The sequence below is a fragment of the Zootermopsis nevadensis genome, unplaced genomic scaffold, assembly GCF_977971745.1.
Source record: "Zootermopsis nevadensis isolate Lab colony 2312 unplaced genomic scaffold, Znev_1.0 Znev_ptg000050l, whole genome shotgun sequence".
NCBI classification, from domain to species: Eukaryota; Metazoa; Arthropoda; class Insecta; order Blattodea; family Termopsidae; genus Zootermopsis; species Zootermopsis nevadensis.
In genome coordinates, this window is record NW_028259182.1 from 159,490 (window position 1) to 175,965 (window position 16,476).

Consider the following 16,476-nt stretch of genomic DNA (forward strand, 5'->3'; position numbering starts at 1 on the left):
TTATGTCACCTCTGGAATTATATACGAATGTTAAATGGTCATGCACCTGGCGAGCAAAGCTCTTTACCGCAAAAGATAAAAGGCAAAATGTCACTAACATCTTCAGCCACGTCTCAGTGACGAAGACACTGACAACGACAACTTCAGATGGGCCAGTAGTCAGATATGTCCAGTTAAACAAAAAACATATACCGTTATTCCATGGGCAGTTTTGAGAATACACACACACACGTTTTAATAAATTCCGTATGAAGCAGAAATTATTGACTGACGTGAACCACAGTATAATTAAAGAAATATTACTTTAAACTTTCATTTATTAAATTTAGTCGTAATACATTTCAATTTAAGGTAAGAGTGTTGGCCGCTTGAACACCGGAACCGTGGGTTTAAATCACACTCGAAGAATGCGTACGTGTCCCTCTCTATGTTTTGTTGTCCTATGCACGCAGAGGCCAAAGGACGAGCATTATATCCAAGAAATCATACCGAATGACAAAAAGTGACCAAAATCTGGCAGAAAATCCTTTCAGAAATTCCAATGCTCAGAGTGATCTTTAGCACCTAGCATCTACTAACGTGTGAGATTTCAGGTTCTCATGACAGCGAATACGAATATGTCTCGTGTTCTTAAATGCTACGTCACGCACTCTTATAGAGACTGACCGACGTTTCACAGGTGCTTACTACCTTCATCATCAGGGCGATTACTGAAACGTCTGAAAGTTTCTACGAAAGCCCGCGGCGCAATATCCCAGAAGACATTTCATCTTCTTAATGACTCCCTTTATTTACAGGCAACTGATTTTGTCCTACATTTCTTGCTTCCAGCATGATTCATTGTTTTAAACACTCTTGCACAGTATACAGAGTGTCCCACGAGTCATAAGCCATAGGAGAACTCTTTTATTTGTCAAAATACAAAGAAGGAAATGTTGCAAATCACGTGATTTCCAATATCCGGTACAAATAATTTGCAAGGGGATCAGAGGGGTAGGAGGTGTAGCAGATAAAGAAGCGTATACCATCTATTAATGTTATTTCCCATCGGCAATACTAAGTAGCTCGCTGTCTCAGGCAACGTTTCTTGTTAATGTGGCATATGCGTTTGATATCATTGTATCCGCAAACAATGATATAGGTCAGGCAAAATTTGGTCTGTATGCGGGCAACATGAAGTTCGAAACATAAAATGTGGAATGCATAAGTATACGTACAATTATATACTTTTATCTGCTTATTTTCTATACATTAACGTACAATAAAATATGCTGATAATAATGTGAAAAATTTGTAAAAAAGAATTCAATTCACAACCTAGGCTAGGGTCTGTTTGTTTTTAGTACACTTTTACAAAATAAATTAGTAATTTAATGTATGTCTCCATAAATAAAAAGCTCATAACCACTGCACTGAGAATCATGCTTCTTTTCCTCCCACAAAAAATTTTGTATCTAACATGAAAACCACAAACATTCGCCTAGAAACGTACAGGCGTACTAAGAATCAGAGCAGGTCGGACCTACACTGCAAACCCTGCAGTTGAAGAGGTGAGGCCCATATTTTGTAAACCCTAAAACACTAAAAGCTAAGGATTGTCTCCACCATTGCATAGTTTTCAATTTGGGTGTGATCTTTCGCACAATAAGACCGGCAATGAAAATATCAGAAAGAAGTCACTGCTGGTGCCTGATCATCTGCAAGTCATTAACTAGAAAACATCCCAGTAACAATACACGTCGACAACCATTTTAAGAACAACTGCTAACAATAATAATTTGATAGGGTCACTTAGGAATATGGAATTGGCAGTAACATTTCTTTCATAGTTTGCAAGGAAACGGGTGGAACTGCTTCGGCGTTCTATGGCACCGTTGCCAGGGAAAGGTTAAGAGACTTTTTTTATTTCAAATGCCTCTGCGGGCAACATGTTGCCCGCGAGCTACAGGTTGGGTGGGCCCGATATAGGTTTGTGGCTTGACCCCACCTACTGTGCCTTTCAATTCAATATTCATTAATCATCAATCATACGACGCTATATAGTCTGAGCTATAAGAAGCATCGTTACACAAGCCACACATAAATAATAAATATCTGATTTGTCGGTAGAGCCAGCGTGAAGGGAGAGACGCCAACACACTTATGCTTGATGAGAAACGACAATTGGAGGCTAGTATTGCACCTCTGTAGGAAAAGTTTGAGGGGCAGAGCAACCCAGAAAGTAACTTACAACAGATTTGGCATCTGAAAGATCAGCAACATGGAAACTGGAGATAGAGAGAATGCTGTTGTAAAGGCAGAACAAGGAACTGAAGGCACAGTTGGTAGAATGTGAGACTGTCCAGGGGATAAAGACCAAGGCCACTTTTCCAACACTGGAGGGCAAAAACGAAAATTTGGAAGAACAACAGGCAGGTAATCTGAAGACACACATCATCTGTGCCATTCTAAGGTGGAAACGACTGGATGACAATGACGTGGGGCAATTACCAAAATAATTGGAGGTAAACAATGTCCTAACTGCAGTTCCATTTTCAATATTACTGAACCCGATGGAACTCCCTAGCAGTAAGGGACAGCATGCTATAGTATCACTGGGTGTCAGCTGGCTGACGGAAAAATCAAGACAATTCAAATGATAGTTCCACAAAACAAGATGAGAGAAGTACTGACAGAAATCAATTATGACATCTTGGTGTCAACAAGACTCTAGACAAGGTCAGAGAGCAGTAGTACCAGCTACACTGAAGCAGTGACATTGACAGGCAGTGCCAACTGTGTGACACCTGTTTTAAGTGAAGATCCTCGAATCACGAGATGGGGCCTGATATACCAGTAAAATGTCAGAGTTCAGATTGAGAGGATAACCACAGACTTCACAGGGTCCTTCCCAAGGCAGAGCGGAAGTCAGTATGGATGGCCAGAGGTTTGTACAATCCCTAACCAATAGGCATCTGTAGCAGGTGCAGTCTGTCACAATAAAATTGATGTTAAAGTGGGAAATGAAAAATTATATGGTTCTGATGGGTTTAAAAAACAGTGGTTCAAATGGAAGGCAAAAAGCCAACAACCATACCATTCACATGAAAGAAACAGGACAGAGTCTTGCCTCTTCCTCCCCACTTCAAATGCCCAGTTCAGAGTAATATCTGCAATAAATTGTATGTAGGTTTAATATATTCCACCAACATCATAATGCATCTATAACAGTGTTCTATTTATTTAAAGGTATTTTAAAACTTGATGCAAAAAATATGTGAAATAATCTACATCTTAATAAAAACGAGATGTTTTAATAAGAACAATTGCCATATCAAATTTACCATGGCATAAAGCTGTAAAATCTTCTATTTTTCTTATGTAATATTTAATACAGATCTATGTATTGTTTGTACATTTTTCCAGCACTCTGTATATATTAACAGTCCTGAGAAGAAATTCACCTTTTCTTTTACACAGAATGCGTAGCAGTGTATCAGACTCCCATAAAGTGTCTTTGGTAACATGACCTTTACAAGTAAATGTGTAACATCATAGAAGCTGGTACAATGAATGTAATTTGAGAAAATACTTCAACATAAGTATATATTTTAATACTAGTCACGTATTGTCTGAAGGAACTTAGTAAGCACAATATGTACTGTCTTCGTCATAAAAAGTAAAGTATAAACAATATTGTTGAACCCACATTAACACCAACCATTATGAATGTGAACAAAAGCTGTCAGTGTTAATGTAGGTTAAACAATTACAAGATGCAGATGTAAAATCATATAAAATAAACATAATATACATTGCCTTTGTTGTAAATGAATAAATAAACAAACAAATAAAAATGTTAACATAAATCATTCCATTATATAATCTGAAGCTGCATTCTCTTTCTGGGAAAGGAACAAAACATGAGAATAAATTGCATGGGCTTCTGGTAATATGAAAATGTGAGAATACAGAATTTGGATGTAAAAAAGAAACTACATGGTATGGAAGAGAACTGTCACCAGAAAGGCCCTGCCCTGTCGTTTGTTTTCGGTTTCACAGATATCCTGAAAATAATTTGAATAATAATACATTTATCTCAGTGAGGTGTCCAAATTTTGTTCAAGTATTCTTTCAATACATTATACCTACAAACACACATATTCCTTCAGTTAGAGGAGCTGATCAATGTGATAAAATATTATTTTCAGTTAGAATTCACAATACTGAACTATCAGAATGCCTCACTCTAAAAATATGGTTGAAGATAGCAGTGCTAATAAGAATTTTCTTGTGAAATGAGCTTACAAAATAACACTTAAAAGGTGTACTCTTTTGAGTAAACTGACGTTCCAAAGGTGTTATTAATGGCATGTCACATGGGTCCTTATTGCATTGACATGATCCAAGTTTACTGCTGCATCTTAGGTCTTTATTGCATAAATGCAATCCCAGATCATTGTTGCACAACATTGTCTTCCAACATTGACCACAGACCATACTTTCAAAAATGTAATAAAATGTTTATATTTAATTTCAGCTGATAACTGTAACATTAATAAATTACCACACTGCAGTTATTGGACTCCTATTACCAGAAATATAGGATGAATGACTAATATTGTCCTCAGTTACGTGAAACTGCTGATCTGAAATCACATTTCCATTGTTGTCCAGAAGCTCATGCTACAAAGTTTAAACATTATCTTGTTGAATGGGTCACATTATTTTTGATACTCCCTAGCAAGGTATCATTTCAATTTCAAACTCATTGAGTTATGAGGAACCTGTTTAGGAAATGTAATGAAGTTTCCCAACTTCTGTTGAGAAAGCCTTGAACATCAGTTAAACACTATCTCAAATGGCTGCCATACCATAATGAAATGAGCAGATCCTGTACTTTTAATTTTAATTTAAGTATACTCTGTATTTACTGTTCATATCTTTCACTTAAATGAAACATATTAAAATATGATTCAACAGTTATATCTTGTGAACTCCGGGATGAAGTGAAAACAGAGATCTGGCTGTAGAGTATTTACACAAAACGGCACAAAATAAAATTAAATGTACATAGTTTCTTCAAAATACAGTTTGATTCACTGATTCCTTCCCAGAATATCTCAAACAAATAATCAGGAAAATCAAACAATTTGCCACCTTCAGCCATAATTCTGCCAAGTATGGAAACAAGGTTTACAGGTAAAAAATTATGAAAATAAAAATTCATTAACAAATAACATCTCAGATATAACAGCTGACGATACATTCAATGCAATATTGCTGGTGTACTTGTAGCATCTGATAGAAGAAAAGGTCATATATATAAAAATGGTAACTCCACTCAAGAAACCATAAAACACTACTATAATATGATTTGTTACACCTGCCTTGGGAAAAAATGTACACAAAAATATAACATTAATACATAACAATTAATTGACATATTAATAGCATTTAATTGGTATGTGGATAGGAAGTCAGTGACTATTAAATAATTATAAAATAATACTAATAGTATATTACATCTAACAGTCTACTGAATTGTCAGTATATGTTTAAAATCACACTAAATGGCATGTATTGGAAATTAAATTGAAATATTGATGTTCAGTGGAAAATGATATTGGAAAACACTTTCAAACAAGGGGAAAATTCTTTGCTACCTTAAAATACAAGGAATTTCCTGGGGAAACAGTAAAAGTTTGAACTGAAAACATTATATCCTACAGGTGCTTTCTTCAAGAAAACAGAAAATCAATATTAAGCAATACACAAATTTCTTCATATACAAAATAATAAACACTATATATCACCATAATTTTTAAAAACTACAGAAATGAAATGGTCTATTACTTTATCAGCAAACAATCTAATTCTTCTTTGTAAACTGTAGTCTGCTGAGTTGATATACCACATAGTATTGTAATAATTGAATCTAGGTGGTAACATCTACAAGATTATATAGCATCACAATCCAGAAGACAAAAGTCCACATTTTCACCACTATGAAAATTTCAAATCTCATGTAGCTCTTGTGTGAATAAATGGAAATATGAAAATTACTTGGTGAGGTTTCAAATTTTCACAGTGGCAAGTACGAAGATAACTGTCTTCTGGGATGTTCTGCTTTGTAGTCTGGTAGCAGTTTACAAATGTTTCAGAGGTGCTTCCTGCCTCTATCATCAGTCACTCAACACCCTGATGATGGAGGCAGCAAGCATATGAAATGTTGGTAAACTCCTACCAGACTACATCCTGCAGCAACCCAGAAGACAGTCATCTTCAGCACAAAAAATTACCAATAAAAATCATTTCTTCTGTGTTTAGAGACGCTGTATTGATTTCAGTATTATAATGTGTAATGTTATATTTTGTAGAAGTCATAGATTAAGTTTTATGATGGATTGGTTTTTAAAAGATGAAGCTTGCATATAAGACACATATGTACTGACAGAATCTGTCTGCTTAGTACATAAATTCATATAAAAATATATTACTTATTTAACCTGTTATATTAATAATACACCAATTGACAATCTGCATTTATGTACTAAGAACAGTTCTAACATATGCAGATGATAAAAGGGACACCTAAAGAAACAATGTAGTTTGAACACACTAAATAAATTCTGAATGGTACATAACTTCAAAATATTATTAAACTACATTTGCAGATATCTTTATAATCCATCACCTCATAACATTGAATGTCTACAATTCTTCATCAGTTAACAACATGAAATCATAAATTTTTGGGCATTCTCCATGCTATTATTATCCATTTTTGACAAGAATGACCTGCAAACTCTATGTTTTAGAATCTCCATGATTTATATTCTTATAAATGTTGAGGATCTAAAGCTGAATAGTGCAAAAGTCGATATAACCTTCAAAAGTTTATATGGCTGCCATGTTATCATCAAGAGTCCTCCTCTAATCGTATGACCTTTCTACCAAGTTTCATGTAAATCAGCAATTTGTCAAGGCTATGGGAGAAATGTGTGCATGTGCGGGCATATGCACACACGCTCTCTCTCTCACATGTGTGCGTGCATGCTCGTGCGCACACATACATATTCACACAGAGACAGTAAACCCAGACAACTTATCCTTTTGCAAACAATCAATTACCAAAACAATGGACACTTAACTAATGGCAATAGCTTAAACATAAGCAAGTTGCATGGTAATTGTGTTGCTTGTAACAAACACAGTGTTACAAATCCACTTTAAATTTGTTTACATTTTATGAACAAAATTCATATGCAGACAACTGAACTTAAAACTAACTAGCATATTTATATTGCATTTAAATGATTACTAGCAGTAATACAATTCTCCTGCTAATACTTTTGGCTCTGCTACGATTTAAGATGCCAATTAAGCCACTAACCAAATCATGACTCGTAAGACGGTAGTCTCAATGTCAACTTTCTAATCTTAAAAGTTACCAAAATAATACTGCATACTAATATTTCACACTGTGTTGAGGAATATAGAATTTACAATTGTTTAATTATGTTGAAGGTTCTATACAAAAGGAAAGCTTAACAAAAAATTGATCAAAATTACATTTATAGTTGATGGCAGATACTGTACACATTCTGATCTTGAACAGCTGCAGTGAAAACTTGGCTTTATGTTAACAGCCCTGAGTGATGAAAATCCTGACTAACAGACTATGAGGTTTGACCTAAAAGTTCCAGTACTTATTTTTGGGAGCAATCCCTTCAAAGTATTCCCTCCTTGTTCAAACAGTTCTGCTATTTCTTAGATCCCCCACACAAAAGCTGTCACCAAGCATAACATTCATTTCTTTTTATCAACCACTGTATTTGCTGGATTTAGCACCAAGGGACTTCTTTCTGTTCTTCAAACTAAACAGTGCCCTACAAGCAAATATATTTCCGGTAGTGCCAAAGATCACATAATCAAATTGTGTCCTGAAAGAAGCGTACCGTACTAGACATATTCTGATCATATCAACTTATGATTATAAATTACAGGAGAAAAAATTATAATTTGTATCCAGTTGATTTAAGAGGGCAAGATTAATTTTTATTATTAAATATTCTGCTCACCTTTATTTAATCTAGTAATATAAGTATGTAAACTGACAAAAAAATTGAAGTTATCTGTCTTCTTTACAGCTATAACACAAAACATCTCAACATTTATGATGGTAACTTGGGTTCTTAAACCCAAGTCATCATCATAATCATATACACACTGTGAATATTCACTGGGCTCAGCTGTGAAGTTGGCATTGCAAGCACAACATGTTGCTCATTATGATATGAAAGTGAAATTCAGAGTACAATGTAGTATGATTTGGTACTGTAGTATACATCATTTTAACCAACCTTATTTTAAAACAAGGTTTTTCAAAAAAAATTCCTCAGACTGTCCAAAAACAAATACATTACACGATAGCATTCATCACAAAGAAAATAAAACATAAGTAGCTAGATTAATTAGAGGATTCCAGAAAATGAGTCTCTTGAAAGAGCAAAAATTGTGTTAAAGTACCAAAATATTCAGAAATGTTTACATTCTTTCCCCAAAGAATTTTAACAAATATCCTGAGGTTGCTCAATTCTGAGAGTCATCTCAACCTACCAGAATGGGTAAGGACAAGATGGTGATGTCTAGTGATGAACATTACACACAAACATTCATGCTATGGAATTCACACCTGCTCTGCTCACTGTGTCTGATTTTAATAATTATTTTAACACAGTGTTTACTTGTATGTTAAGCATTGGTTTTTAATAAACCCTAAATATTCAGTCATGTTACATGTGGAAGAGCACTTTAAATCACCGACTGGAACATTGCAGGTCAGCACATATTTCTTTAGAAGCTAATCATAAGGTATTCATTCAGCACAATGAAACTGCTCATGATCATTGGTACTACTTCAGGTTCGCTACCACACTGTTAGAAATTGGAAAATAAGAACTAAAGCACTTCAGTTGTGTAAAGAAAACATCCAGGAATGCTCTAATAAACTTTCATTACAGTTTGCCTATGGCAAAATGGCAAGACAATTCCAGTTCTTCAAACAACTGAAGTATATACTGTGACTATTTTTAATTAAGAACAACATTTGTGATTATTATATAATAAGAAGTATTAAATTATGTTAAACCATGTTGCATTATGATAAATTTGTACTGCTGAATGCCACTTCAATAACTGCTACTACACACTTTTCTTTGGTAGTTAAAAATTAATTTACATTTAGCCTCCTTGACCCACAATTCTTTAAAATATGAAAATATGGGAATGCCCATTTACATGACATTTTATAACTGTCTGTTAGTAATAAAACATATGATAGCTAAGAATATGGCTGCCTTCTGGGTTGTAGTGCCATGTCATGGCCCTGATGATGGAGGCAGCAAGAAAATTCTGAAACATTAGCAAATTTCTACCAAACTACATGGCGCTACAATCCAGAGGACAGCCACTGCCTTGGGAACCTAAAATCCTAAATGACAGCCAATGTTACGGCTAAATTATACTTGATGGTATCACTGAGAAACAATCATAATTTTATAATGACTTTCCACTTTATTTTGCCTACAATTCAATGTTTTAGCTACACCTCCACAAAGAATGCTTTTATAAAGAAACCCTACACACACGTCATCTGCAAGTTACAATTATGATAGCTCTAAAGCATTTCAATGCATATGACTTGACATTTCATAGTACTTACATTTATAAAAGCAACAGCTACAAAATAACATAATTGTTCTTTTCTCTCATTGAGTTAAAAGGACAACAGCTAGTGGGATTGTTACTTATATCGCAATCAACTATCTGGCTTGGAACAGCAGAGAATGTTTCTCATAATTTGGTATTTATATGATTTCAGAAACAATGCACAGCAAGAACATTGGTCTAATTAAACTTGGTTTCTGAAATGTATAAATATATTAACTACTCATTCATTCACTCTATGGTGCAGGATAAATTTGAAAAGTCGACATCATACTTGGCCTGTCAAAGAACAGCCCACTTTCTTTATGAAACCTGAAGGTTCATCATCATGTTCACAACAGCCTGCCACCAGACTCTATCCTGAGGTAGCTGCATCCAGTTCACTCCAGTGACTCCTATCTTCTTAAGATCCATCTTAATGTTAGCCTAACACCTATGCCTAGATATTTCCAGTGGTCTCCTCCCTTCAGGCCTCCTAACCAATACCCTATAAATAGCCCTCCCCCATTCAAGCTGCATGTCCCACCCACCACACCCTCCTCGATAATAATTAACTACAGCAGCACAAAACTATATCTTAATTTCCTGGTTTAATTACACATTCATTAACAACATTATTGTTTTTGCAATAATAACCTTGCTCAAAATATTGACATTTTGCCACATATTTAACAAATACAGTATCACCATTACAAACACATTCATCACAGGAATTCATGGCAAAGTCTGTCAGTTTCTACCTCCTAAAATTATGGTCTGTTTACCATGTTATGGAGTATGAAATGGCAATAATAAATTAAGGTATTTAAAATAACATCAGTAATTCTAAACTCATTTTTCTTAGTAAGATGAAGTTAAGATAAGAAATTCCAATCCTATACATAAATATCTATCATTTAAAACACAACATATATTTCATAATCAAATCTCTTTAAGACATATTTAAACCTGCAATCTGTAATACAATGCCAAATGTGATTATGCAGTGTGCATGTTATGTGGTGATTACCTTAATTTTGAACGTAACTAAAAAGTAGAAGCTGTCACACAAGTAAATAATATTTTTTGAAGTTAAGACTAACATGTAAAAACCATTTACAGTAATTGGTGTTAATGCTAAACTTAGCATACAGATCATTAAAGATCTTCAAGCAATCACATTAGGTTTCATACCAGCTTTTGTATGCATATAGTTTATAATTTTTAAAGATAATTACTTTCTTGCAAACACAGATTATTAACTAGTAAGGCAGACACAGCAGTTACAGGTGTTAGCCATAAACTGAATATTGTAAAATATTCATCACTTATGGATAACTCCAAAGCAGCTTATGATATTCAACACAGAATCAAAATGAGGCAATGTTGGCACTAAAATATGATAGCTAGAGCACTGAACATACCAGGAATCCCAAAGACACTAGAATCATAAGGCCAAGGAATTCAGTGAAATGAAGTCTTGATCTTTGTTTGCGATTACGTCTTAATTCATACAGAGGCAAACACACATGAAGAAGGTCTGGAATCATGAATCCCAGATCTCGTAGTACCTGTAAATGTAATGAAAGTAAGCAAATTTTAGTGTCAATTTCACAGGATCATTCCATGATTAGTCACATACCAGGTTAGTTATGCACAACATACAAACATTTTCTACACTGTAAGATTTGAGGTTTTCACAGCAGTGAGTATGAAGATTTCTGTCTTCTGGGTTGTTGCGCTGTGTAGTCTGGTTGATGTTTACCATCAGCTTGGTGGACCCCAGAACCAGTCTGGAAGCAGAGACTAGAGGAAAAATCCCCTGTCCCCATCAGGGATCAAACCCCAGTCATCCAGTCCATAGCCAATCACTATACTGACTGAGCTATGCTGGCTCATGATGTCAATAAGGGATTGCTAATATTTGCTGAAATTGTTATTAATGCTAGATGGTGTTAGATGATACTGGTCCTTCTACCATTTTGTAACCAAGTAAACTAAACATCAAAAGGCTGAGTTAGTTGTACCATTACAATGCATGCTTTATTTCATCTATGATATGAAAGTTTCATTCATGGAGTAGTTTATGATGGTCAAATACTTTATTTAGCAACAGACTGCATATTACACATGAAAACCCACCCACTTTGCTCTTTTCTGTAGGAAATTTTCACCAGAAATGAAGTTAACTTATTTATCAGTGCTGTACAATGTTCACTGCATATACAGTTTGTGCATTAAATAAATTTAAAATCAGAACATAAAAATAACTATATGCATATGATCAAATTATGAAACTGTTGCTTGCTTGTGTGAAAATATAGTGGCACATATTGTAACCTGATGCATCACACATAAAGCAATATTTTTACTCAACGATATAATGCTGCAGTGTGAAAAAATACATACAATATACTACAGCCTCTGTTAAAGGACCTTCTGCATAACAAAGGCAAAACATTTAATCTCCCAAATTTCACTATATTTAACATGCAGTCACATATCATAACTTGTGATGTCTTGTAACGACATTAAATACAATCATTTTAGAACATGAAATAAAAACCCGTATTAGATCAGATAATAACAAGTTCAGTCCTAGTTATAAAGCATACAATTTCCTTCATTCCAGATTTATTAATGATGCAGGTATATACATCATACTTTGTCTTTAAAGAATATTATATTCTTAAAACTGAACAATGGCTTATGTCAAATGATTTGTACTGACTTGGGACATTTTTACTGAGCACAAAAAACTGAAGTTTGTAAATATTTGAAGCTTCATGAACTAATTCTCAAAGCCAAAATTTCCCTTCGTCATATCAATGATACTGATTTCCCCACCATCCCTCTCCAAGCTCAAGAGGAATGTAGAAAAAGTGAAGTAATTATATTTGAATTTAGTTAACTAAATTTGTATAATTTAACTTAATGTAAAGTTTTCATTGACATAAGTCATAAGCCCCTCCTAATCCTTCCTGAAAGGAACACTTTGTGGTGGCAATCAGCTTCATAAGTTTACAGATTTTTCTTCCCTATTCAGGGTCACAGTTCATCATATTATGAACATGATATGGTAACAGGCTTGCACTACCTATAATGTGATATGTAGTTGACTTATTAGTGGAGCCTGGTTCTGACATTGACTATGCTTATTTATGATTAGTCAAATAAAAGGAAAGTATGTATTACAGTACTCTATCACATACTAACCTGGTGTGAATATCCTTCACCTCTAACAACATTTTCAACAAATTGATCCCATCCTCCAGCAAGGACATGAATCAATGCTATACCTATTATGCCCAGAGCTTTGCGGTTTGTGACAGGGATATCGGCATTTGCTAGATGCATAACAAGCGTAGTTGAGAAAAGTTCTGACAGAGTAAAAAACAGCTGATGGTTCCACTGTGAGTAAAAATCATCATTCCAGTAATTAACATATGCCCACCATGAATAGTAATGAGCAAAAACAGATGACAAGAACAGAACTAGCATTGAGAACCTCAAATGCCATTGGAGTGTTAGGAGTGTAAGATGACGTATACATTCATAAAGAGCTATCATGCTAACAACAGTTAGTATCCATATTTTGAATGTATTCTTTGTAGCATTGAAGTACAGGTGTTTATATGATGCTACACCTGATTCATAAGTCCCTGAAAAATAAAATGGCATTAACAGTAAGATGACAAATAACAAAGATTAAACTTCTATATTAATAAGAGCACAGTCAACAAAAAACCCACCTTTAAAAACAGTATCCCAGCAGGAACATGAGCAAAAATGCTTGTCCACACTTCGAGAAAAGTCTTCCCAAAAATAATAGAGAATGCCAATGTGTATGGGAGGAAAAAACACAGGAGCTAGGCAGCCACATAATATTGCAAGCCATTCACCCCATTTACCAGGGGATCTGCTTTCAGTTGTTGGAAGCCCATACCTATCCATTGTTTATTTATGATCATAGGTGTCAGTGTTCTTTGAAATTAAGTATACAAATGGTAAAGCTGAAGTACACAATTATGAGTATGTAGAGAAACATAAGCAGAACAAGAATGCTTAAACCAGTATTCAGTATGCAGGAGAAGTCTGAGCAACATGACATATATTGCAGCACTCATAACATCAACTTTGGATAAACTTTACTGAAAACACAAACTACAATCTGCAGTAGTATAACAGGCAGTACAACAACATGGATAAGTTGTTACTAGGGAATTTATTTTTTTATATATTTATAATTCATTTAACGATTGTTACTAGGGTAATGGTAAATTAACACATTATATTCACATGAAAAGCATTAGATTAAAAAATGCATATGCATCCTATTCACACGCAAGACATATATTACAACAAGCATAACATTCGTTTTCCTTACACGCGTCACATTAAATACTTTATTTGCATGACAACTCCCACACTTTCAAAATACTTTTAGTTCTTCCATGATGTTTACATGTTACCAGGCAACTAACGTCAGAGATGAAAGGCTACATAAGCAGAGACAGAAATGCGGCAACCTGTGCACTGAATAGATATAAACCTTCGTTTTTAATGTGCGTTGGATTTTATATTTTCTGTGTTATCAGAGAAGCTGTGTTTACAAATTTTTGTTATTTACAAAGACGCAAACCCATTTTTGTCTTGTACTCGAGTTCATGGGCAAAAGCTCAAATAAAAAATATAAATAAGAGACTGGATAGCTGGCTAGGAATGAATCATAAGTCAAAGTCTTTATGCGTGATGTTATGTTCAAGGGCCCTAAATATTTTCCTTTTAAAAAAGTATATTATCTGAGCCTTACTGGCCTACTAATTATGATCTTTAATGCATAAAAACAGTCATAACATTAATCACACCATTACTAAAATAAAAATTATTTTCATGTTATTGATGGAATATGCCCGAAGTGGAGTGCAAGTTAATAGCGTAAGCATGCTGGATAGTGGGGGGGGGGGGGGGGGGGGTTGATTTCTAGAAAAGTTCGAAAACGCCATTATAAGTGTAGCCACACACGCTCCTTCTTGCCGGAAGGCTTACGTCCCTGAAGGCAAACCTTCCAGCAAGCCGGAGCGTGTGTGGTGAATTTTGCCGGAAGGTTTGCCTGAAACCGAGCTTCCGATAAATCTGCAGTCGCCTGATTTCTTGCCTCGAGGTTTACTGAATGTTTACAAGTCGTAACGTGTGTGGGCAGAGACGAGGTTAAAGGCAAAGCTTGTAACATTTAGTCATCTCAACCAGCCACCGAGAACTTCAAATCCTCGTAGTTAACTAAGTTTAACAGTTCCAAATATATGTCCTCATCCATTCGCAGGTAGTTATGCCAGTCCGTCGGCTCTAATCGAATTTCATTCAACAAATTTATGTGAGAATGTTTTGTTCCATCTAACCAACTTCTGATCCACTTAGAACGTTTCAACATTAAAGTAACAGCAAGACCGATTAAAAACGCATCGTCTTTACTGAACATGTAGCATCGACTGAGCACAAACCTGCCACGAAGTCTGTACGTGTGTGTGGACTCTCTCAGGTTTGAGGCTTACCTTCCGTCTTTAACTCGGACGGCAAGCCGGAGCGTGTGTGGCCACCCCAACACTGATTTCCGACATGACCACACATGGAAAGATTGATCAATTATTTGTCCACACAATAAGAAACCGATGAATACCCATGTATTTATAGGTTACATTAAATATCCATTGATTAACGGAATTTAAATACACTTTTCCAGTTTCATGTTGTGTATTTATAATTCATGATATCACGGATACCACCAGCATGATACAATGGAAATTTTTGTTTTTAACATGTTACATGAAGTTAGGTGCAGATGGGAGGTTGTTAAATCAATATTAAAAGAAACTGGATGTTCATAGGATTTATTTGGCTCAGGAACATGATGAAGCAAAGCATGTTATAAATGGTAGTAGATTCTTGGCCAGATCAGCAACTATCAACTTCTCTCAAGTACTACAATGATCCATAGTTGTGCAGAGATGTAATGGGGAATGAAGTTGTTTAAAACTGTTTTTCAGCTGCATATTTTGTATAATGGAGGATGAACAAAGATGAAATGGAAATGATGCAATAGTGGTAACGTATTTTAAAAACCTACTCCATTTGTTTTGGAAGTGCTGAAAAAGCCTGCAGAGAAAGCAGCTAAACTTATACAATGCAGAAATTATCAAAATCAAATATTTTGCTTGAGCATCACCTCATAAAATACATGCCCTCTTCAGACACACATTATGAGGAAAGACTTAATTTGGAGAGTCATGGTTTTCCAAATATTACAAGCATGGAGATGATACAGAGGTTTATTGTCCTTCTTCTTCCATCCTTAATTTTCTTCAGTCTTTTTCAGTTATTAAGATGAAATTATGGCAGATGAGATGGGCAGCATGTAACTAAAGTGGGAGATAAAAATGCAAACAAAATTTTGGTTGAGGAGCCCAAAGGGAAGATGCCATTCAGAAGACACAGGAATAGGTTAAAAGATAATATTAAAATGATGTCAGAAGGGTATCAATTAGGATCAAATCTCAGCATGGGGACTGGAGGTGGGCTCATGTGAACATGGTACTGAAAAGGGCTGGGAATTTTAATAGTAGTTTATACAATCAGTTTCTCTAAGACTATACCCCCTGGACTTCTCTATCTCCCATCCATCTCTTATACCATCATAAATCTTTCTAACCAAGCATCACAGGAATGCACTAGTATACAGCGTGTATTGAGGAATAGGGTGGAACAGGTCCTTCACAATTCTAGGGTCCT

At 35.0% G+C, this 16,476-nt stretch overlaps 1 protein-coding gene across 1 annotated transcript; it reads right to left on the reverse strand.

The window, feature by feature from the left end:
• Window positions 1–3,155: 3,155 nt before the first annotated feature.
• On the reverse strand, window positions 3,156–16,362 carry LOC110828387 (uncharacterized). The gene is made up of 3 exons (XM_022061088.2): window positions 13,443–16,362; window positions 12,907–13,352; window positions 3,156–11,261 (listed from the first exon to the last, which is right to left on the reverse strand). The coding sequence occupies exons 1-3, from the start codon at window positions 13,642–13,644 to the stop codon at window positions 11,097–11,099; spliced, it is 813 nt and encodes a 270-aa protein (XP_021916780.1). The 5' UTR covers window positions 13,645–16,362; the 3' UTR covers window positions 3,156–11,096.
• Window positions 16,363–16,476: the final 114 nt, after the last annotated feature.

Bases quoted from the DNA above. Each gene is read 5' to 3' on its own strand.
- LOC110828387 (XM_022061088.2), bottom strand. From the start codon at position 13,644: ATGGATAGGTATGGGCTTCCAACAACTGAAAGCAGATCCCCTGGTAAA. The intron at 13,353-13,442 runs GTGGGTTTTTTG...TTTATTTTTCAG, and splicing joins CTGGGATACTGTTTTTAAAG to GGACTTATGAATCAGGTGTA. The intron at 11,262-12,906 runs GTTAGTATGTGA...TTACATTTACAG, and splicing joins GTGAAGGATATTCACACCAG to GTACTACGAGATCTGGGATT.